Genomic DNA, 24,714 nt, shown 5'->3' on the forward strand with positions numbered 1-24,714 from the left:
GGAGAGAAGGAACGCAACTAGCCAGCCATATTAGTTTGTCCTAAAACATTAGCCCTGCCAACATCTAATCGCGTTGGAGACACTATTTGAGATTAAAATCTCATAAACTTAACGGATGACAAATGAAAAAGAATCCTTTCGAAACAAATATAAAATGTATGACACATCTAGTGGAAACGATGTTGTTGCTGTTGTTGTTGTAGGGTTTAGCGCCAATTTTCATCACACGATAGGCTATACATGGCTGCCAGTATTAATAGTGGAGGAAGAACCCGGGAAAACCCCGGAAAGAACCACCGACCCACGGGAAGTTACTGGCAAGCTTTCTTACATACCCACATTGGCTGAATCCGAGACTCGAACCCACGCAGACAGAGGTGATGACAGTGATCCGTAACGGAGAGCGCTTTAAACCACTCGGCCACTCGGGGCCCCGGAAACGATATATATATATATATATAAATATATATATATATATATATATATATATATATATATATATATATATATATATATATATATATATATATATATATATATATATATTAAAAGCATGTTTAAATTCCACCGCCAAAAATTACCACAAACAATTGTTCGTCTTGGAAAGTGTACAAAGCACTTGTTTATGTGGTCTACTTTTGAGAGAAGATATTGAACATTTGTGTAATCATATCCTTAATAATAAATAACATTATCTTCGACATGGTTCAAATTTTCTGATCTGGCAATTATTTTCATTCAAGACGAAGCTAATTCACTAAATTCTGTTATTCGCCTTCATCAATTCATGAAGAAAACTGGCATTCCGCTCAGCGTCTGTGAGTACCAGTCACGAATTTTCTCTCGTCGGAAGCAAGTGAAACAAATGGTGTTTTTGAAAATATGTTATGCTTATAACGCTTGTAAAATGGTCTCCGGATTTCCTTTAATTATAATACTGGCGTGATGACGACTTAATCTTTCTCAGGACAAGTTCCCCTGAATACGTTACAATTTCTATTTAATACAATGTAAAGTATGGTTTCAACATCAATATAATATTTGCAGAAATAAAATTTGCATGCATTTGAAATATTGATTCATAATTAACAATTTCAGGTGTTGCAATACGGTGACCTAACCAAAACATTTGTTTTCAACTGCAACATAAAAGTCATCATGCTACAGCCGGTATCATTTTTTGTACAAACGCTGCATGCTTAGGTCACAAATACGCGGCTTTAAAATTTATTGAATATACATTTTGCGGCATTTTCTTTGCAAATTATGTTTTAGAGTTACATGTCATTTCGGAAGAGTGTTGGACAAATATGGGGATCAAAATCATTTTTTTATAGTTTTATTGGCAAGTTTTCACATCCTGTAGTAATTGAATTCTAACTGAAATATAATTAAGTTATAATCAAATATTCCTGATCAAGTTGTATTTCCTGCCGGTTTCAAACGTTTGTATTCTTTTGATTGACTTGCAATTGACGTAAGTTTGTTTTACGTCTCCACAGACACTACTCCTCATTCCAGATACGTGCCTTATTAAAGACTTGTCAGTTTCCACGACATTTCTATTATCCGAATGAGCGTTTCTTTATCGGTTTTACGAGACTCATTCACGGTGTTACGGATCATAAAATATAGGGTTTATTATAATTTGACGGTTTTTGTAATTCTTTAGATTTACACAGATTGCTTTGTCATGATTGTACCATATATCCATCTGGGCTTATGCTCTCCAAAAGAGTGAAGGTTGAAACGATATGATCTTCTATATTTTCCAGAATACATTGACCTGACAACATAATAGAACTGGTCATCGGCAATTTCCCTGTGTGGTGTCATTTGATCCCATTGCAAGAGCACAATACCATATACTAATATTTACATTACTCTAAACTAACCTGCTAATTGCGAAACTGGACTGATGCGTCCGGTTAATAATGTCCCGGATTCTGCTCCATTAAATTGCACATTCCTTACCTCACGACCTTTAGCATCCTTTACCAATCTATCAAAAACGTATTCACATTCAAAATTCTTAGGTTCACAAATCTTTTCAAAAAAATGTCTATTGAGATAATTAATGCCTACTTTGTTCAAACTATTCAAAGGGAAGAAAAGTATATATATATATATATATATATATATATATATATATATATATATATATATATATATATATATATATATATATCAGAGAAATGAAAAGCTAACCAAAACAAGTATTTCTCTAAAGTTCATTGCTGGACAGTGGCAACTGGCGAATGTACAAAAGTCCCAATCCATATGGAAGAAAAGTAATTTATATCTGACACACTTGATTTGGTACCTTTTCAAATATAACAATTCGAAATATGCATCAACATATCACTGATTTAGGGTTCGGGGAAATAAAAACCTGGTTAAAAGATGGCATTAAGAACACTCACACCAATAAAAAATAAAAAATAACACAGTTTATCTGTGGGTAGATCATTTTGGGTCAACGTATTAATCAATAAAATACATTATCTGTGGGTAGACCATGTTGGGTCAACGTATTAATCAATATAACACAGTTTATCTGTGTGTAGACGATTTTGGGTCAGCGTATTAATCAATATAACAGTTTTTCTGTGGGTAGACCATTTTGGGTCAACGTATTAATCAATATAACACAGTCAGATCTACATCACATTTGACCCAACGTGACCTTTATTGTAGCAATGAAATTATGCTTGCCATAAAAATTACTACTACCGATAATTCTCTTTGTGACGTAATGTCGTATCCCATGTTTTATTGCTGACAAATTACAGATTAGTTTTGTAATTCTTGCCATCGATTGGCCTTAAGCGTGATCTCTGGTTTCTAGACTAATACTTGGATGATATCTGGTCCATGTCGAATTAATCTCAGTGTCCCAATAAATACAAGTCAATGACATATTTGCATGACATAAATTTGCAACAATTGTTCTCAACTGAATTACCGCTAGTGACTGTGGTGTACCTTGCCGAATCCGCGCCATTTATTTCCCACAATTCAGTCTCTTTGCTTTCCCAAAGGAAACTAGGACGACTTATTGGCTGTAATGAATAAAAAAAAAATGATGAACATCGTGCTTCATCATTCAATCAGACAATTTAAATCAAAGGTATAGACAAAATATATATCATAAGGCTATTTGAGTCATTTGGGAAAGTGAGGGTTACACATTACTAATATATATATAATGCTATTTTAAGACATTTGATATCAATCTTCATAACCAATACTTGATTGCAATTGCCACTAGAGGGGATCACGCATTGTCAACAAACTTCATAATAATGGACGGTAAATCTAATCAATCTTTATAACAAGTTGATAATACAGTGCACATAACAGGTCAGATGCAGTTTGCAAATATACAGGAACAGGGAAGTTAAACACTGGTTGCATACAATACATTTCGAGGAATAATTTCATCTGCCTAATATATTAGAATTAGTCTTGAAACTATATTACATAAATTGTTATGGGTTTACTGGTTTATTTATACCGTCCCCTAAATATCCGAAGGCCAAACTGCTCTTGTCGTCACCTCATTTTTTCATGCGGTACATCAGGATAAATTTTTCGTTGATTTTTTTAATTATTATTTTGAATTATACTAAATTAGTGTGTAGAATTTTTCTGATCATATATTTGCAGATCGAGGTAGAAAGTAAATCGGGTTGTTTTCATTTGAATCTTGTTTACAGTTTCAAAATTTTAAAGAGATAAGAAAAAGTCCGTTTATTAATAATGTTAAATGTATGGTTTTAAACACGTGCTAAACATTGGCCAATGATTCTCTTGTTTTGGACCCATCATGTTAATACTACAAATTGATCGGTGATTGTCTTATTTTAGACGCTTTTCGCCTGCGGTTTTGTCTACGATATTACAAGATAAGATAAGTATCATATATCCTTTTCCTTTCTGGTGTCAACGTTCGCCACATACCGAAGGGGTCGTTTGGCAAGCAAATACCTGAAATTATATAGATTTTTAACAGTAAATCGATACGGACACGATAATAGACGCCGTTTAAACTAGAGAAGACGAGTTGAAAACCCGCTTTGCTTGCGTCATGTGTTCAGGTCGCTCCGAGCGAATATAACGCATTAGGGCCAAACAACACGTCTTATTTCTCTGCTCTGATAGCATCTCTCTTCTGTGAGACTGGAGGACATCACCGGATCGCATATTTCAGCCAATGAACACACTTTACAGAATGCAGAGACATTTGTTTCTAGTGAATCCCGATAAAAGGATATGTCGGACATTTAACCAGAGCATAAATGATGCGTGAATTCCAATGCGTAAAGCAGTATAGGGTAACACTCATGTACCTCGTCCAACAATGATGCACGCGCATTGTTATAAAAGAATATAGAAAGTCCTGAGATATGTGCTCAGCCATTTCCAGAACATAAAGACGGTGAACTACATCACATCTGTTGCTTAATTCACAGACTCGCTTATGCAAATATGGCGACTTTGTTACTGAAGGAACTACCGTTTCATTTGACCAGAGCATAAATGATGCGTGAATTCCAATGCGTATAGCAGTATAGGGTAACACTCATGTACCTCGTCCAACAATGATGCAAGCGCATTGTTATAAAAGAATATAGAAAGTCCTGAGATATGTGCTCAGCCATTTCCAGAACATAAAGACATCCTTACTGTGTACTTATTTGCTATAGACCAAGCATTGTAGCTAATCGGGCTGAATCGTGTATCCATGTAGCTAATCGGGCTGAATCGTGTATTCATGTAGCTAATCGGGCTGAATCGTCTATCCATGTCGCTAATCGGACTGAATCGTGTATCCATGTAGCTAATCGGGCTGAATCGTGTATTCATGTAGTCAATGATATGAACAATGCATAAAGTTCAGTCATTTCACTCATAATTTTTGATTTCTAACCTGCCTGTCGCCAGAGATACCAAACATTGTCAACTTATCGGCGTTTCAAACCTGATGAAGGCTCCAGGTGTAAGCAAGCAGACAGATTGCTCATTGCCATTTTCTGGTTTCTAGAAGAGTCCATTTCAATAAATCTGTATCGTCTGCGTCGAATATTTGCTATATCGAGTTGTAATAATTCTAGCAAATAAAAAAGATGAAATCTTGGATGCATGTGTTCCAAACGATTTAGCTCTCATATTTATGGAATTGGTGAGATTATCAAAGACGGTGAACTACATCACATCTGTTGCTTAATTCACAGACTCGCTTATGCAAATATGGCGACTTTGTTACTAAAGGAACTACCGTTTCATTTGAAACCCCAGCAAGTGTTAGGGATCCACTGACGATAATCACGGTAGAAATTATAAATTAATGAATGAAATGACTAAGCCTGTGCCATCTTTTATAACCTTGATGCTTTTGCAAAATCGGTAGGAAAGTAGAAACAAACTAGAAGGTGTCCGAATTTTATCGCTGAGGCTGACAGCATTATTCTGGACCGGATGTTTGACGATGAATTATCAGATGTCGCTGATTTGTAAAGTGATACCAAACACGACGGATAGGAGAAGACATTGTCTTTTGACGCTACGATCCGGGATCTGTTATCCTATATTAAACGCACAAAGAAAAAACCAAACAGGGTAACTCACGGAGTCATGTCCAAATTCAATGTATGAGGATAAATTCATCCTTTGTTCAGATTAAAGGGAAACTATGATGATCTATTTATTGTTCAGCCATCATTTTGCTGGTGTAAGTAACTTAAAAATCGAAAGTGAAAAGCATTTCATCAAAGTAAAGCACAACTTAAAGGGTCCATACAGAGCAATGTCACAACTTAAAGGGTGCGTACAGACCAATGACATAACTTAAAGTGTGCGTACAGACCAATGTCATAAATTAAAGGATGCGTACATACCAATGACACAACTTAAAGCATGCATACAGACCAATGACATAACTTAAAGGGTGATACAGACCAATGCCACAACTTACAGGGTGCGCACAGACCAATGACACAACTTAATGGGTGCGTACAGATCAATGACATAACTTCAAGGGTGCATACAGACGAATGACACAACTTAAAGGGTGCGTACAGACCAATGACATAACTTAAAGTGTGCGTACAGACCAATGATATAACTTAAAGGGTGCGTACAGACCAGTGACACAACTTAAAGTGTGCGTACAGACCAATGACATAATTTAAAGGGTGCGTACAGATCAATGACACAACTTAAAGGGTGCGTACAGACCAATGACATAACTTACAGGGTGCGTACAGACCAATGACACAACTTAATGGGTGCGCACAGACCAATGACCAACCTAATGGGTGCGTACAGACCAATGACATAACTTAAAGGGTGCATACAGACGAATGACACAACTTAAATGGTGCGTACAGACCAATGATATAACTTAAAGGGTGCGTACAGACCAATTACACAACTTAAAGTGTGCGTACAGACCAATGACACAACTTAAAGGGTGCGTACAGACCAATGACATAACTTACAGGGTGCGTACAGACCAGTGACACAACTTAATGGGTGCGCACAGACCAATGACACAACTTAATGGGTGCGCACAGACCAATGACATAACTTAAAGGGTGCATACAGACAAATGACACAACTTAAAGGGTGCGTACAGACGAATGACATAACTTAAAGTGTGCGTACAGACCAATGATATAACTTAAATGGTGCGTACAGACCAATGACATAATTTAAAGGCTGCGTACATACCAATGACACAACTTAAAGGGTGCGTACAGACCAATGACATAGCTTAAAGGGTGATACAGACCAATGCCACAACTTAAAGGGTGCGTACAGACCAATGACACAACTTAAAGGATGCGTACAGACCAATGTCATAACTTAAAGAGTGCCTACAGACCAATGACATAATGAATTGTAACTATTTACATATGCGTTTTCCACTGGATCAGACTTTATCTTTCATAAATTTCCAAATGTTTTAACTCAAGTCTTTTTCTTCCATATAAGGGATATACAAAAGAAAAACGCAGGAATTACATGGGGATATGTAATAAATAAAAATAATATTAGCGGTTCGTTCCCAGCCAGAAGACGTGTGAACATGCGTCTAAGTCCGAGGACCTCCATGTATTCCTACACCGTATTGAACTTCTTCTTTCCAAAGACTCAGAACAGAACACTCACATAAGTTTATAACCTTGTTGGCACACTTTACATATAATGTATGAAGTTTAAAATCTTTTATATGTACATATATCACCTAATGATGAGTCTGATTGGTCCAAATATGTCAATGAAAATCCTGCGCAGTATTCGTTTTACTGATTGGCTACGACCGTCAGATGTTTCCTTATCACGCGTTCTGCTTTTTATTTTTATTTTGTCTATTTTTTTATACTATTACTATCAACATTTTAGCGGTCATTTTTCGAATCGACTGCCCAAGAGGCATTGGAGAATGGTTTCGTCTGTCAGAATATGTCCCATTTACAACACAAGTTTTGAATAAAATTAAATGTATCTGTGGGGGCGGGGGGTAAGCCTGCAATGCGTGTGACATGAGTGATTTACATGTTAACCTATAGGAGTAGATAAATTCTTTAGAGGTGTGGACAAAGGCCGTCTCCCATCTGACATAAAGTTATAGAACCAAAACAGTATTCCAAATCAAATACACAATCTGGAATAAATATACTCATCAAAATCAGTTGTCTTGCTTTAGTATATTTTCTGTATTCAGTGATATTCCCTACATTTAAATATCCAACAACTAGAATGTTACTTTTTCCTGCGTATACTATACTGGTGGATAGTAATGGAACTGACACAGTTTTAGGTGGAAAAAATTATATATTCGTTTCGAATTTGATAGGTTATGGCTAGCGTAAACTAAAGCAAGTGAAGTACGTGACATCACACAGGAATTCCCATCGGAGTTCGAGTGACGAAACTGTTTATTGTAGGTGTCAAATGTTCCATTGACTTGGATGGAGACTTACTCTTAAAAACTATAATTTGTGAAAATAAGATATGTCGAAATCTTACTGCCTATTTGACTGCGCACTATCAATTTAACTAGCGTCTGGGATTATATTTTACGCGCAGCAACTGAAAGGTGCAACGTCTGAGCAAAAAAAAACCTAAACTATTTCTTTTTCTTTCTTTCAAAACTAATTCCATCAACAACAAAAATTATGCGATAAACATGAACTTGAATGGTAATGATTTAATATTGAATTTATGAATTATGAAACTCGTTGAATAATTTCCAGAAATTATTCAACATGTGTCAGTATTAAAGCATAACCAATTCGAGATCTTGTATATATGTAACGTTATGAAGCTTAACAATAACATCGAGTCTCTAAACCAAGACTGATGTCTAGATAAACCAAGACTGATGTCTAGATAAACCAAGACTGATGTCTAGATAAACCAAGACTGATGTCTAGATAAACAAAGACTGATGTCTAGATAAACAAAGACTGATATCTATAGGTAAGGTTTACTCAGCTAGAAAAAAACAAACGTAAGTACAAAATTCAGTAAACCATAGATAGTATGCGTTATGTATTAGAAAGTAGACACCACTTTATGATAATATGTTGTTTTTAAAATTTCGAGTTTCTAATTGATCCCGAAAATTGACGGGGAGAATGAGCCGTTCACAGGAAACGTTTCTATTTTTTGACACAAGTATGAAGGGCGGTATTTTGCCTGTGTTAAAAGTTTTTCGATTGTAAATAATATTGGACGCAATAATAATAATAATAATAATAATAATAATAATATAATGATAACAATAATAATAACAATAATGATGATGATAATAATAATAATAATAATAATGATGATGATGATGATGATGATTATAATAATAATAATGATGATGATGATGATGATGATTATAATAATAATAATGATGATGATAATAATAAGAATAAGAATAAGAATAAAAGAAGAAGAAGAAATGTAAAAATCCTTGGAGGCCTATGCAACCCTTTATAACTGCTGCACAATATTGATTATAAAATCTATTTTAGACAGATTTTGAGATCTTTTTGACAAAAAATTATTTGCTTTTATAATGGTAGAAATATACTAGTCTACAATTAGTTACGATATCAGCGTAATGTTTGGCCAGATATTTCTAAACTAGTTTCAACTTCCGGACTTGCCAACGTGTACAAATCAACACTACATTTTCGTTGAACAACGCTGAAGTCCATCTGTCGGAAAAATAAAAAGGAATAAACTGATTATGAATACCCAAACATACTGGAGTGAAACAAAATTCATAATTGGGTTATATGTTGGTCTCATTATATTGCGTTATTGTTGCTGAAGTATTAAAATCCGTAGCAGGTCTAAAGTAAAGAAATCTTTAACATATGACGATACCATTGACTTGATCCAGACCGGTATGTCCGTTTAGAAATTGAAGGGTTCATTGATTTCATCCCAGTCTCGCTATACTTTTCATAGTTATCTAAACTTTCTCAATACTTTTCATAGTTATCTAAACTTTCTCATTCTTTGTGGTATGTTCTTAGTTCATTGCTAGTCATGTTTTATCCTTGCAGACTGCTTCAGTATCTGAAAATAAATTGGAGACAATCATCTCTTATCTTAATGTCTTTTTTCTGCCTTGTCTTTTTTATTACTTAATACTTAGTATTTTCTTATATTGTTCATCTCAAACATCGTCTCAGTAGATTTTAATAACTGACTTGTTTTGGAGTGGGGGGTTTCCCCCGCGGAAGCTAGTCTTTAAAATACATGTAGTTGTGTATTGTGTCAATGTCTACAAGCCGTTAAAACCATTTACAAATTATGTATTCAATTATCTGTCGACTGTTTCCTTTGGGTTTTTGATAAAAAAAAATTAATACATATATTCCAGAATCGGTTCCTTTGATCTTCTCCCATAGTATCAGCTATAGTGACTACTGGTACGGACAGATTATTTCGCTGAGTCAATATTCGACGATAAAGAGATTATTGTTATAAATCCTATAATATTTGGATAATCCTGAAGGATGGTCCATGGTCTTGTGTTCTTCTTAGGACTTCGGGAATCATCAAATCATGTGACTGGAATAAGACACATTTCAACACAGTTGTTTTCATAAAGAAAATGCCAAAAAAGTTACTTTTAAGATATTTGGATCTAAATATATATAACAGACATACTGTAGTGACACAAATTGGTGACCTATCAAGGGGAATGACATTCATTTTTATTCAATATGCTTCCAGTTATGAGAATCTTTGACAATACATCTATGTTCTATGATACTGGCCTCGCTAGATTTGCATGCTTTATGCACGGTTTCTATACCATGGCACTTGACCAGGTGTCTTTACTCTGGGCCAAGATACGCACGACAAGTCATTTAATTTAATTATTTCGGTCGTTGCTTTTTTTAAAACTGCAATCTCAAGTATACAGTATTTGTTTGTCATAAGGTGTAGCTGAGGACAGTTAAGAACTGCATACGGTTATGAATGTAGAAGTAACCTAGGGCGATTTGGACACGTTTCCTTCTGCTGCTAAACAGGTAAATAAATATCGAGTCACAAATTAACGAATCATTTTCCTGATCCATAAATTAAATGGCTTTGAGTAGGCAAGCAATTTACGAAATGCACGTTTCTGCCAGACGACAAGTGCCGTAAAACATTTATTTTTGATGACTTCTCTAATGCATTAAAACGTAGATCACCCGAAGGCGATTATCGATACATGAGTCACACCGACTACTACAGTGTCCTCAGAAGTCTTTGCTTATTATACAACGCCTACAGTGAGTATTTGAAATCAGAAACAAAGAAAATTTAGTATAATCTCGTACAAGCATACTTACAATGTAAAGTAACAATTAACGTGATTATTATGGTCGGAGAGAGAGAGAGAGAGAGAGAGAGAGAGAGAGAGAGAGAGAGAGAGAGACGGAGAGAGAGAGAGAGTTCATATTCATGCACCCGAGTTTGCTAAGTTGAAGTAAAGAAATCCCAGTCTAATAAAGCATAATTAAAGGTTTATAATAATTTGATCACATGCATTCTGTTGTTCAAGCCTACGTAACTAACTGTCCAATGTCCAATTACCATAAAAGATATTTAATGGAAATTTAAATAAATATTCAAATTTTAAAAACTACATTTTATTGAAAAATTAAATTTTCTTCCTTCGTGTAATAGGGTTGCTATTTCGATCCCAATAGTTGACTAAGTCTGAGGTGTCATGTACAACGAGATATCAATATCAATGTTAAATTAATAGAGAAATTTATCGCAACTAGAATATTTTAGATGACATGGTACGAAGTGTGCAATATTTGCAAAACAATCGGTACCCACATTTCCTCGTAAAAGAGGGGTGATATTTTCGTCTTAATTTTTCGATATATTTAGGCTGTCGTATACCACCTCATATCAATTTCGACGTAAAATGTATCAAGGAATCGATTGGAGAAGGAATCTCTGAATAACGCTGTGTAAAAATGTGCAATATTATCAAAATATCGTTGTGTGTACCGTTTTCCATCATGATCGGCTACTAGTAAAAATATTTGTAAAACTAATTATGTGACGAATTGGTGGTTAAGGTTGAACACAAGATAACGACTGCAATACTTCAAATCAAAGGTATTAATAAAGTTCATGTTGTGTTATTAATAATGAGAATATTAAAGGAATAAATGTGCCACGGTTAGATTAGCTAATCTCTCCATGTGAGGCTATTTGTTTTGATCACGTGACAATAAGGTCGGCCTTCGCCTGACTCACTATAGCGGAGTGCAACAAAAGGGAGCATACTAAGCAGGGAACCAGACTGCCGGCACAGGTGTGAACATAATCTTTGTCAGTCTAAATTACCGTCAATAAAGTCCTTTGACACTTGTGTTCAAAGACCTCGCATACAACAGTCGCCAGTCACAACTAAGTTTTTTTTTAATCGTGGATATTTTGAGTATATTTACGAAGCCCAAACGTAAAATCTTAACGTATTTTAGGATTTAATTAAAGTCTTTGACCATATTTTTTCTCCACTTTTTCTGTTCTTTAATATAGTGGTGTAAATGGCGCACAGGGTGAAGATGATGGTCGAAAGAGCCAGAATACGAGGCCCCAAGGGCCGAAGCCTGTTGTTTTTTTTTTGGGGGGGGGGATGGGGATAGTGCCCCCTTCCACCAGCTAAGAGAGCTGTGGAGCGTTGTGAGTTCCCCAGCGGGGCCTGCAATTTAATCTTTTTTAGTGGCTTTTCTTATCGTCTAAATGCTATTATTCACATAAGACAATCAAGCATCATTTTATGCATATCTGTCATTTCCACCTTAGGTCCATTAATTTCACCTCAAACATATTGCTGTTAACAACGAAGCACATGCTGGTAGTAAAATGAGTTCGCAAATTTTGTTTACACTTTGCTGAAAGGTCGGGATTCAAGAGTAACAAATTAACAAATACACAATTTTGGTTAGTTTCCAAAAGGATTTTATCAGCTGCTTTTGGCGCCCCAAGACCTATGGTGTCCAGGGCAAAGGCCCCGTCCGACCACCCACTCCCACACTCCCCCAATACCGGGTCAATAAGCTACTGATTAGACACCAATATCGCTATATTCCGCTCTATAAGAGAGTGAATGGGCACCTAACGTCTTTGCAGAAGATGAAAGAAGAACATTTGTCCAAAGTGTAAGCTGGACAAAAGAGTGTCCTGTACTACTTCGCTTAATTTATTTATCTGACTCACCTTTGATATGACTAGAAAATTGTTAAAGCTACGCTAAAAATACAAATCACACACACGCACACTCACACTCAAAAGATATTCACACACACGCCGCACTTATGGGAGCCATCTGTAGTGGTGCATTATATTTCTTCCAATCTTTACATCTACAAGGAACAACTATTTAGATTGCAAAGGATTAAGCTGGAAAGAGATAATAATAATAATAATAATAATAATAATAATAATTGTTCTGTATGTTTTATTCATATTGTGTATCTGACTCTGTGACGATTGTGGTTGAGGCTTGTGAATGGAATTAATGCCTACTTGACTTTTGTCATGCTATTAGTTAGTGAGCAAGATGTTTACTAGAATCTGAGTTCAATAGTTAGCGGAATTTCCCATCGGAAATTTTGGTTTTGCGGAATAATCTATTGAGTCGTAGATCAAGTGGGTAAATTATATATATATATATATATATATATATATATATATATATATATATATATATATATATATATATATATATATGTTCTATAAACTCTTATTCATTCCTGTTTCGTATCAGTCTTCTGGAATCTATGATCAGAGTTTGCAGTTGTGATTATATATTATCTAAGAGAAATTATTTATTTAAATCATTCATTGGAATTGCAAAGTACTCGTTTACTTTTGGACTAGAACACTACTTTGTGAAGATTGAGAACTCATTCAAAGATATTCTGGATTTTATCATTGTGTTTGAGACTATTGGTACATCAAGACATTCGAGACTATTGCAATTCATTCAGAACATTCTATGTTTTTGGACCTGTGCTGGACATTTAGGATAATGTGGGATTTAATTCACAATAATGTAAGTGTCTCCTCAGTTTTCTCTCAACAACTTAGAAAAGTAATTTATTTGCTGATTTTACTAAACTTGCTCGTTTTGTTTCTTTCTGAAACATATTTTTAAGACCTCTAGTCGTAATATTATAAACGGTTATTAATCAGTGATCCTTTTATTTCTTCTTCTTCTTTTTCTTCTTCTTCTTCCTTCTCTTCTTCTTCTTTTTCTTCTTCTTCTTCTTCCTCCTCTTCTTCTTCTTCTTCTTCTTCTTCTTCTTCTTCTTCTTCTTATTATTATTATTATTATTATTAATCTGATGCCCAGAGAGGAAAACGGGACTGAATAAACCGCTGAAGCAGAAACTGACACTGTAATTGAAACAAAAGCCTATGAACTTGTTTCGCTAACATTGGATGGCATATATCTTGCACGCCAGGACGCAAAAGCCGTTTTTATGTCACATTCTAATTGACATTGTATGCAACCCCTGTTGGTGAAATCTTGAAGTGGCAGTCGCCGGCATTTGCTTGCAAATGTTAGGAGCATTTAAATTGCACGGGTTTCATGGGTTTTGTTTGCGTTTTTTACGAAGGGAATACGCTTCCTGTCAAACTTTGTTTTGCTTTTGATGAGGACTGTTACGGTCGATGGATTTAGTTTGCTTTAGCTGTTTTTCCTTGTCTCTTTTAACCCTGAATTGACTTGAAATTATGGCTTTGTTTCGAAACGTCTTTTTGAGTTCGTCAGAACCTTTGTTGATAGTATTCTTATATCTAGGATAAACGCTGGAAGGTAACACATATTGCTACGAGTCTGTCGATTTGAGATACAAAACGGTTTCGATGGTTCCACTTTGTAATAATGATTCAACATCCAGAAAATGATACGGCTTATCTGATGACGTCATTATGAACATCATGGTGGCATGGAACTATTACCAGATCCAAAGAATTGTTAAAGTCACTCATGCGATCCAGCCTATTTGCTTTCTACGTCATCAGTCAATATGCAGTGGCTATGTTTTTGTGGACACTTAATTCAACAATTTTGTCGTCTTTTTTGTCTCCTTGTTCGATTTCGAACATGACCATGACCTCACAAACCAAACTGATTTGGTTTCCGTGGATACGCGAGTGGCTGATGTGACCAATTTGTAACCTGCACTGTCCTCGGCACACGTGACAGGAAATGCCGTCTGGGAGTATTTAATCAATTCCGAACGTACTGCAGTGCTGAGATTTATTCAGCTCGCGCTCCCGCGCTGTCTCTGAATTTCTCCTTCGTTCAAAAGTATTTAATTCCTTGAATGTGACTGCGCCAAGAAGAGCGATCTCTGCGAGACATTTCCCCTGATTCAAGGGTCAATGTTGTAATGTTTCAAGGATGACGTTGGCGAATCTCCAAGGCGTTTCTTCTGACCATCCTTAGATCTGCTTCACTCCTTTTGCTCCCTTTAGAAAATCTTCCTTGGTAACTGCGTTTAACATCATGGTGATATGATTTGCCCATTGTATCTGTGATTTCAGCAGCAGAAGTCGGATGATTGAGCTGACTACCCATGTGAGAAGCTCCACCCATGTGAGAAACTCCACCCATGTGAGAAACTCCACGTATGGGACCCTGTCCCGCCATCTAATCATCCTCAGTTTCTGCGGATAGCCCATGTGAAGAAAATGGTTAAATTCTTAATGTGGTGTCTACACACCGCCTAGGCTTCGCCTGTAAGCAGCAGGGTCAGCAACACAATGGATTTGCAGACCTGTACGTTTGCTTGTAGACAGGTGCCTCTGCCTTCTTACAAATTGTTCCATAATCTGCCAAAGGCCACATTTGCACTAGCAATCCTGAAGTTGATTTCATCATGGATGACGCCTAGATGTGACAGTGTGTTACCGAGTTAGGTGAACATGTTTATTTCTGGTAATGAGGGTGGGGTTGGCTATTTACTGTGATGTTATTCACTACGCTTGGCTATTGTATTGCATGTTACCTGCAATGCCCTTTATTAGCTGGTTTGAAAACGATCTCACTCATCTTTTAAACTTTTTCATAGACTGATTTCCTGATTAGATTTTGTACCATCTTTGTTTTATGTCGGATTCAATGGCACAATCAACAGTAGACGAAAACATATTCAGAATGTAGAATAGCATCTTTCATTGATGGTACGGGTGAATCTGATCCCTCGCTCGTGTCTGAACTTTGTCTATTTGAATAATTAGTTCTTATTGTTGCGATGTTCTCAGTCTCATTCGTACAAATTGTTCAAACTATTTTTTATTTTCACTTGTGAGAGCTGTTGGGGTGAGAGCAGAAATAAGGGCGTTAGATATTTTAAAAATCTGATATCCGACTCTGACAGTTCCATGTATGGTACTTTTGAACTTGAATGTGTTGTAGAATTTTTTAAATTCCCTTTCTTCTTGCCTTGAGACATTTAGTTATTTCACATAATATCTCCCAGCTTCCACTTGAGATAATGTTATATGTTCTCCTTCTGCACTGATGCTATGTGCTGTACTTGATATGGTTTACCTCACCATCAGGTGACCTGGGTTGCCGAGCGGTCCAAGGCGCACGCATTTCAAAATCACAAACATCTACCACCAGTCTGTAACATGGACATGTAACAGATCATGCAGCTAGCATCTCAAGAGTCGATATTTCTCTTCGGGTTCTTCCTCCACCAAATATACTGACCGCCATGTATATAATACTATCTTCTGCTAAAAATGGCGTTAATCAACAACAATAACAACAACATCAAATATCACAACATCTTGATTATTTTCTATAGTTTTGCGTCATTGCGCCATTTGTAAAGATCATTGGCATTACGTATTTGTCCGTGTGCGTGTGTGTTTGTATGAGCTTCTCATCGTATTTGTGTTGCGTTTGTGTGTGTGTTTCGTATTGTGCATGAATGTTTATGTGTGTTTCTCACTGTGCGTGAGTGTTTGTGTGTTTCTCATTGTGCGTGAGTGTTTGTGTATTTCTCATTGTGGGTGTGTGTCGGTGTGTGTTTGTGTGTGTTTGTTTCATTGTCCCATCTGGAAGATAACTGTTTGGATCAACGATCTTTTGTTATGATATAATATGAATGTTGTTGGTTTGCATTCGAACATCTCAAGAATCACGTCCCGATCAAAGTCTAGTTCGGTGTTCATGTCGGTGTATTGTATCTTTATCATCAGGGGTCGGTGTTCATGTCGGTGCATTATATCTTAATCGTCAGGGGTCGGTGTTCATGTCGATGTATTTATCTTTATCATCAGGGATCGGTGTTCATGTCGGTGCATTGAATCTTTATCATCAGGGGTTGGTGTTCATGTCGGTGTATTGTATCTTTATCATCAGGGATCGGTGTTCATGTCAGGGTCTTATAATCTTCATCATAAGAAAATGTGATAACATTTCTTTGATTTAATATATTGTTTTTAATATGGTGATGACAGTGTCGTAATTAAAAATCGTTATTTTTGCAATACTCTTGATCGGACAATGAAACCCTGCACGAGTTTCTTATGCATTCAGCAGGAACGAGTTTCGTATCACTAACTAGGGACGAGTTTAATGTCCATTTAGTACGGGTCATGCTGATTTTTGTTGGGGGGGGGTGAAGGTTGTTGTCGTTGCTGTTGCTTCTTTTTAAATGTTACGTTTTTCATAGCGTTCTATATAGTACCGATAATTTACCCCGCGGAGATTTTAGTTTGGCTACATTCGCGATCATTCAGTCCTGCGCAGGAACAAAAGTATCTTAGAATCTTTCTAAAAAGGTTAAATATTTTACAATGAAACACATAGTGTTATTTAAAAGTCAAAGATTTGGTTGAGATAGTATTCCCTGGATTTTCAACTTAATTGAATTCAGTGCTTTAGGAACCAGGCCAAAGATCTGTGAAATTGAGGTTACGTTAATAACTGTACGTCAATATATCTTTGTTTCAGGTATTTGGCAACTTCTCAACTTCAGTCAACTGATGCCAGAAAGGTGTTTCCGTGTTTTGATGAACCCGACATGAAGGCAACGTTTTCGGTCACAATTATTCATCAGACTGGTAAGCAGAGCATTATACTCAGCTGTATTGGAAACAAGCAATTTTTATACAAAGTAGAGAAACGTTGCCAGTTGACCGAGATGCACTCGTCCATTTAGTTCTGGTATATTCGATTTTAAACAATGCAACAAAGAATATAACAACGTCAGTATCTGATATATGGCTTACGTTTCGCAAATTTGTATTTTTCTAGCTTGTGGCTCAACATTTTAGCAGCTGTTAACAAGATGTTTGTGTCAATATTGCTTAAAAATATTTTTGTTTATTTGCTTGTGTTAAAAAACTGATATTGAAAATCTTGGTATACAAGAAAACAATAGTTTTAATTTTATAATGCAAAGTCAACATGTTCCATCTCAAATAACTATCATAGAACATGAAGTGGTCACGTGTTAATGGACTCTGAATCAGTTGTATGGTATGTGTCATGTCTGCGTTTAAGATTGTTTCCGTCTCACCTTAGGGTTCCAGGCTTTGAGCAATATGCCACCAGAGTCAACAACTTGTATTGACGATTGTTCCTGGCAAAGGGTGAAATTCAAAACGACACCTAGAATGTCCACCTACCTCCTTGCATTTGTGATATCAGATTTCCAGTTCAGAGAGACAATAATCTTTGATAATTATCAGGTAAGAATAATCGATTGTATCCATTGATATGATATCGAACATGCTTTCTGATGTGCAAGGTTCTTGTTTGCAAGAATATCCTATTGATTCGGATAATTTCGAATGGCATCTTTGTTATTTAGTGTTGAAAGCGACATTGGTTAACAACATTGTTCTCCTCTGCCTTTTCTTCTTCTTTATCGAGAATAATTACTTAAACCGTCGCACACTAGCCATCGGACAGCGTTTGTTGCCCGTAGTCCAAATAGCTTTCTTCTAGCTTTAATTTTGAGATAAAAAATTGCAAACTATGGCATATTAAAAAGATCCGACGATTTCTCCATCCACTTTACCATATCAATATTAGGGCACGTCATTTGCTAATGGCAAACAGAGCACATAAACAAACTGACGTATGTAAGCCAAATTTTAATTACATGGGTCATGCGATTAACAACACAGTCCTGAATAAATTACTCTAACACTCTTATCACGAAAACTAATGACAATCACATACACAACGCGTGAAATGCCGTTTTTTCTTTGAAAATTATTTTTATTTTAATCTTTTAACATTCACTAGTAATATACTACTTGAACACTTTTTTTAAAAAACCTAAACACATTTAGATTCTTTGTTTAATGTTCAGAAAAAGAGAGGTGATAACTGTGTTTGTTTCTATCTACATGCCTCCAATGTTAAATATCATATAGCTTTCGAAAATTTGAATGTAATATGAATTTTATTATTATTGTTATTATTATTGTTATTATTATTATTAGTAGTAGTAGTAGTAGTAGTATTAGCATTATTGATATTAATATTATTATTGTTATTATTGTTATTATTATTATTGTTGTTGTTTTTATTATTATTATTATTATTATTAGTATTAGCATTATTAATATTAATATTATTATTGTTATTATTGTTATTATTATTATTATTGTTATTATTATTATTAATAGTAGTAGTAGTAGTATTAGCATTATTAATATTAATGTTATTATTGTTATTATTGTTATTGTTATTATTATTATTATTATTATAACGGTGTTGAATTTAATGTTAGATAAAATACTTTTATTATTTCAGTTACGGGTGTGGGCCCAACCGGAGATGTATAATCAGACAGAATATGCTCTAGAGTTTGCAAGCAAATGTTACCAGTTCTTTACAGAATATTTTGGTATTCCTGACGTGGTCCCCAAAGCTGGTACGCTTGTCTCCACAATACCTGTCAATCTGTCTGTATGTCTGTGTGTCTGTCTGTAATATGAACAATTTTGGTGTGTTTTCACATAGATACTGTATAATATCTAACGCTATATTGTAATGGATGCCTTCATTCTTAGTTGTTCTCTTCATTCTCTGACATGTTAATTAAAGAACACATAAGTAATTGCATTTTCATTAATATTCCATGAGGTGTCGTCGCAAATGCTTTATGGATGGAGTAGGTAGGTGAGGTATACTCCTGCTCCATAAGGTGATCACACTCGTAACGTTCGTGTTTCACGAACCTTTTTCTAATCCGGTCACCATAAATAGCAAAGAAAAAACTGAATTATTCTAAATAAAACTGAATTATTATAATAAAAACTGAATTTTCACAAAAACTAATTTCTTGTGGAACACAGACTATATTTTGTTAGATTTACAAGAACACGTTTACACTAACAAACGAAACTATTAATAGTTTATACTTTTTGTGTACACATGACAAAATTGTTTGTTTTGAGATGTAACATGATGCAGCCGGGTTGGGATTGGATCTCACGAAAACGCTAAACACGGCTTCGTTCGTAAGATGCATATTTATAATGTTAATAAACGATTAATGGATCTGGCATCAAGTTCGAGAATTCCAACAATGGGTCTAACAGAATGATGCTAACCGAGTTCAACAACTGATTGTTATTTATATTTTATTTAATTATATCTGATTTGATATATCTTAATTTCAATTTAATTGTTTGTTTGTCAGTTTTAATTTATTTTTATTTTTCATTACATGCTATTGTAATGTAAATTCATTCACTAGAGATGATACATTTTCCAGAAAATAGTTTGACCATGGCTGTTTGTTTTAGTAAACACCAGGTGTTGACCTAGATCCTGACCGTGATTCAAAGTTAGTAGCAACCACGTATATAAGTTCTATTTTTATTTTAAAATGATTGGTTGTTGTCGAGATCATGATGAGACTACTGATTTAAGATGTATATAATTTTTTAAAATTTTATTTCTTAGAGTAAAATGATTCTATTTCGTCAGGGCCACAGTGGGTGTACGTAATCTTTAACAAGTAAATAATTTCGACGAGGTTCTGGAACATAATCACGTGACCCTATTTTTGCGTTTTAGAATGCCATATAGTATTTCTTTTGGAGAGATATTCTCAATAGTTGTGCTTTTTCTTTACAATGGAAGGTGTTAGTTGTGCTGTTTGGAGTTATTTCAATTACATGGATTGAAAATGATTCGAAAGGTATAATTCTTTTTATCTCTTCCTGCAAAATACGTGTGCTCATATGAAATTGTTGAACACGGACAGCTTTTATGAAAACTTATTAAGATTCCAAAACCGGAGTGATATTTCTTGTTTCTACAAGGAACTGTAGACTTCGAAACTACAAATTACAGCATACATCATCGTCTTCCGTCATAATCAGGAAAATATGAAATTCTTTGAACTGAAACACTCAGAAGAGGCACCATTAAATATCGTTTGCTACGGAATAGTATATTCGTTTCGTTTTAGAGTGCGGTAAATTCTCTTTTGGAATGTAAATTATGTTGGAAAGGTCGTATGAACGTACAATTTCAGGCCGTGGGTCAATGTTTGGAACACGAGTAATTCTGATTAGCAGAAATATTTAACAATATACATTTTGAGTAAATTCATGCTGAAAATGGTAATTATATGTATTGTCATTGTTATTTCGAGCTATAGATGGCATATGTTTATGCCCTATCCCATGCATGGCCTTTGCTGGAGGGATCCCAGCTACTTGCAAATACATGCTAGAGACGGTAGTAGTGAAAGGGGTCACCCTAGCGACAATGGGAATTAGCATTACAGAGACCCCTGGGTCACTCTAGCGACAATGGAAATTTAACATGGAGAAAAATCGTGGGTCACTCTAGCGACAAGGGGAATTAACATGGGAAAAAAACCCTGGGTCACTCTAGCGACAAGGGGAATTAACATGGGAAAAAAACCCTGGGTCACTCTAGCGACAAGGGAAATTGAACATGGGATTTTTTTTTTTTTAAATTTTTTTTAAAAAAATTTTTTAAAAAAGGGGTAGGCAATTCAAAGACTATCTCTTTTCGAGAAATATGGCTGGCCCTGAAAAGGGCCTTTGGGTTTTATGTTAATCTATTCATTAACATAAATGGCACCGCATTGGTCTTCTTCTTGTTCTTAGGCTACGTCTCACTGTTGGTCCGTACATCAGCACTCTTTTTAGGCATCCTTGTCTTTCGACGTAGATCCTACGTATCCACAGGCTGGTGTTTGTCCTGTGGACAACGGTCCACTTCGATCGGACATACATGAGCAAGTCTGTCCGAAACATCATGGAAGACACAAGGGTGGATGACTCAACTGTGGTCCACATCTTGAAGCGACGAGAACAGGTGAATCAATGCAGTCAACGGCGCTTATTTATAGGTACAGGTAGGATTGAAACGGATTGAGTTCATTCACCAATCCAAACACGCGTTACAAAATTCAGCCAGCCGCATCCAATCCGAAGAGAGCAGTCTGTGACGTCACCTAGTCAATATAGATCTGCTAGCGCTTGTGTGCAGTCAATCTATGCGACAGTCATTCAACATGACGGAAACTCAGAAAACGATCCATTGGGGTGCACCAGCAGGGGAGACTGCCCAAGGGAACTCGGACTTACTTTCAGAAGAGGTGAATTGGGATTTTGTGGATTTTCTCTCTTCGCAAGAATTTGTTCCGGAACCTGCGTTACCTTCTTCATTACCGCAAGTGGAAAATTTTAGACAGAGACAGAAAGAAGAATTGGAGAAATTTATACAACGACAAAAGGAAGCGGAACAAGCTTTTCTCCTACAGCAACAGCAACAAGAAGAAGAGGTAAGAAAAAAACAACAGCAGCAACAGCAAGAAGAAGTAGCAGCAAAGAAACAAGAGGGTGAAAATCAAACGGTCACGGTACTGTTGGACATTTTAGCGGAGTTAAGAAGTCTGAAACAAATGTATCAGACTTCTTTATCACGACCGAAGAGAATACGACCTTCCCGAGCCAAACATGTCAACCCTGTGACTAAGCCTACCGTACCACCCTTAGTGATTTCAACCCAATCATTATCATCATCAACATTACGCAGTCCAGAAGTAGGCCTTGGCCGTGGCAAAGGCTTAAGGCAGTTAAAATTGATTGCTTAAACTCACCCCTACACCATGAAGAAAAAAGGCCCTTTTCAGGGCCACCCACATTTCTCGAAAAGAAATACAATTTCAATTTGCCAATAACTCAAAAAAACTCACCCATGTTACCCTTTTAGTACGTGTCTGTGTATGAGTGCGTGAGTGTAGCTTCTTATTTTAAAATCACAACTCAAAGACACTTACCTTATATCATTCATTTATTCTTTTCTCCATTTTTTACAATCCAATTCACAATTTATAACACAACACTTTAATAAAGAAAAGTTCATTAATTTCTTCTTTCTCCTTGTTTAGTCTCTCGGTTTTTTGAATTTCTTCACCGTTACACTCTTTTCCTCTTCTTCCTCCTCGCTTTCTTCCCTTCTTCTTTTTTTCTCCTGTTTCTTTTTCTTCACCTGTCTTCTTTCTTCCTCAGAAGAATCCCTCTCTTCCTCTGAAGAATCCCTCTCTTCTTCTGAAGAATTCCTCTTTTCTTCTGACTCCTCTTGTTTCTTTTTGGGGCAATCTGGAGACCAATGTCCTTTTTCTTTACAATAATAACAGGTATCTTGACTTTTATCCCCTGTTTTTTTTCTTTTTTGACGGTCTGGACACTCTGAAGACCAATGCCCTTTCTTCTGACAGATATAGCAAGTATCTTGACTTTTATCTCTAAAGGAAGGAGAGTAGTCCGTAGGCTGGTCTGAAGAGAATTTTCTAATGACCCCTCGCAAAGCTCTGACGAAACGTTCCATCTGGTTAGTCTCTTCCATCGTTGTGCTCGGCTTGAGAGTGAAATGAATAGTGAAAGGACAAGACACACACCCTTTTTATATACGCTGGTCTGCCATGACTATAAAGTAGTTTATGGTGTTTGAACTTGAGTCATTTGACTTTTTGCTTTCAAGATGAAACGATCCCATTCATTCGAGAAGAAAGAAGAAGAAGAAAGTAAGAGGCAGAAACGTGATCTATCGCCTCGTACCAGGGCTGAAATCTTGGCACAAATTCATGCCAGTGATTTTGAAGAGGACATGAGTGAACCAGAATCCGAACCCTCTAAACCAAGTTCATCACCCTTAGTTAACCCTGAAAATTACTATTCCATTCGAGAGACGGAAAAGCGCTCCTCTAGAAAATTTAGAACTACGGCTTACAAATACACGGTGAAGTTTAAAGATTTCAAGGCTGAAGTGCCGTTAGAGAAAGCAGAAGTGTTCATCACTGAGGTGTGGGATTCTTTGCTCACTGCACTCAAGCGACAATGTCAACCCAAAGAAGACGATCGCTTGAGACTTTCCATACAACACGACGGTTTGAAATCCCCTGTTTGGATCGAGTTTAGCACCCCTGCAGAATTGACTGCTTCCAAAGTTATGGACAAGGTTCAACACGTACAACAATCTAATGATCAGTTTGACATCACCGATGGTAAAGCCACACTGGACATGACCCACGTCTCTCCTCCTCAAGGGACAGGACGCAAAAAGATGTTATTGGTGGACGACCTTCGCAACACCAAAACAAGTCTCGTCCGAATTCACAACCCTCATGACCAGATGTGTTTAGCCCGTGCCATCGTGGTGGGACGAACCTATGCCAACAAGAACGACACGGTAGAATGGAAAAGAACCTGGAAAACTATTCAACGTTCCGACCGAGCCAAACAACGAAATGAAGCAGAACTCCTGTTACAACAAGTCGGACTGTCCAAAGACACACCCTGCGGCATTCCCGAGATGCAAAAATTGCAAGATGCCCTAGCTCCACGCTACACCTTGAAAGTGCACCCTCAAGAAGTGCGCGGACCTCTGTTGTTTCGAGGCCAAGACTTTAAGGACGGAAAATACATTCATGTCTATTATCACGATGAACATTTCGATACCATTACCAGTATCACTGGATTCCTGCGATATGTTTATTATTGTGAGAAATGTGACTATGGTTATAATAATCGAGAGCAACACAAACATTGTGGATGGAAATGCTCAGGATGTTTGGCCTCTCCACCCTGTCTGAGCGAAGAACCAGTGCCTTGTTCCACTTGTCTGCGCACGTTTGTCAGCCCTAC

The 24,714-nt window shown here is 36.3% G+C and overlaps 1 protein-coding gene across 2 annotated transcripts in view; it reads left to right on the forward strand.

The window, feature by feature from the left end:
* The window catches only part of LOC149792879 (aminopeptidase Ey-like), a 176,961-nt gene that overhangs the window by 84,166 nt on the left and 68,081 nt on the right, over positions 1 to 24,714 (forward strand). For both annotated transcript variants that reach the window (XM_089966675.1, XM_089966674.1), the window contains exons 2-4: positions 17,516 to 17,625; positions 18,089 to 18,255; positions 19,331 to 19,451. In XM_089966675.1, the coding sequence (XP_089822801.1) occupies positions 17,516 to 17,625; positions 18,089 to 18,255; positions 19,331 to 19,451 (398 nt within the window). The remainder of the gene's footprint in view (positions 1 to 17,515; positions 17,626 to 18,088; positions 18,256 to 19,330; positions 19,452 to 24,714) is intronic.

Source organism: Sinohyriopsis cumingii, chromosome 8 (genome assembly GCF_028554795.1).
Source record: "Sinohyriopsis cumingii isolate HCF-2022 chromosome 8, ASM2855479v2, whole genome shotgun sequence".
NCBI lineage: Eukaryota > Metazoa > Mollusca > Bivalvia > Unionida > Unionidae > Sinohyriopsis > Sinohyriopsis cumingii.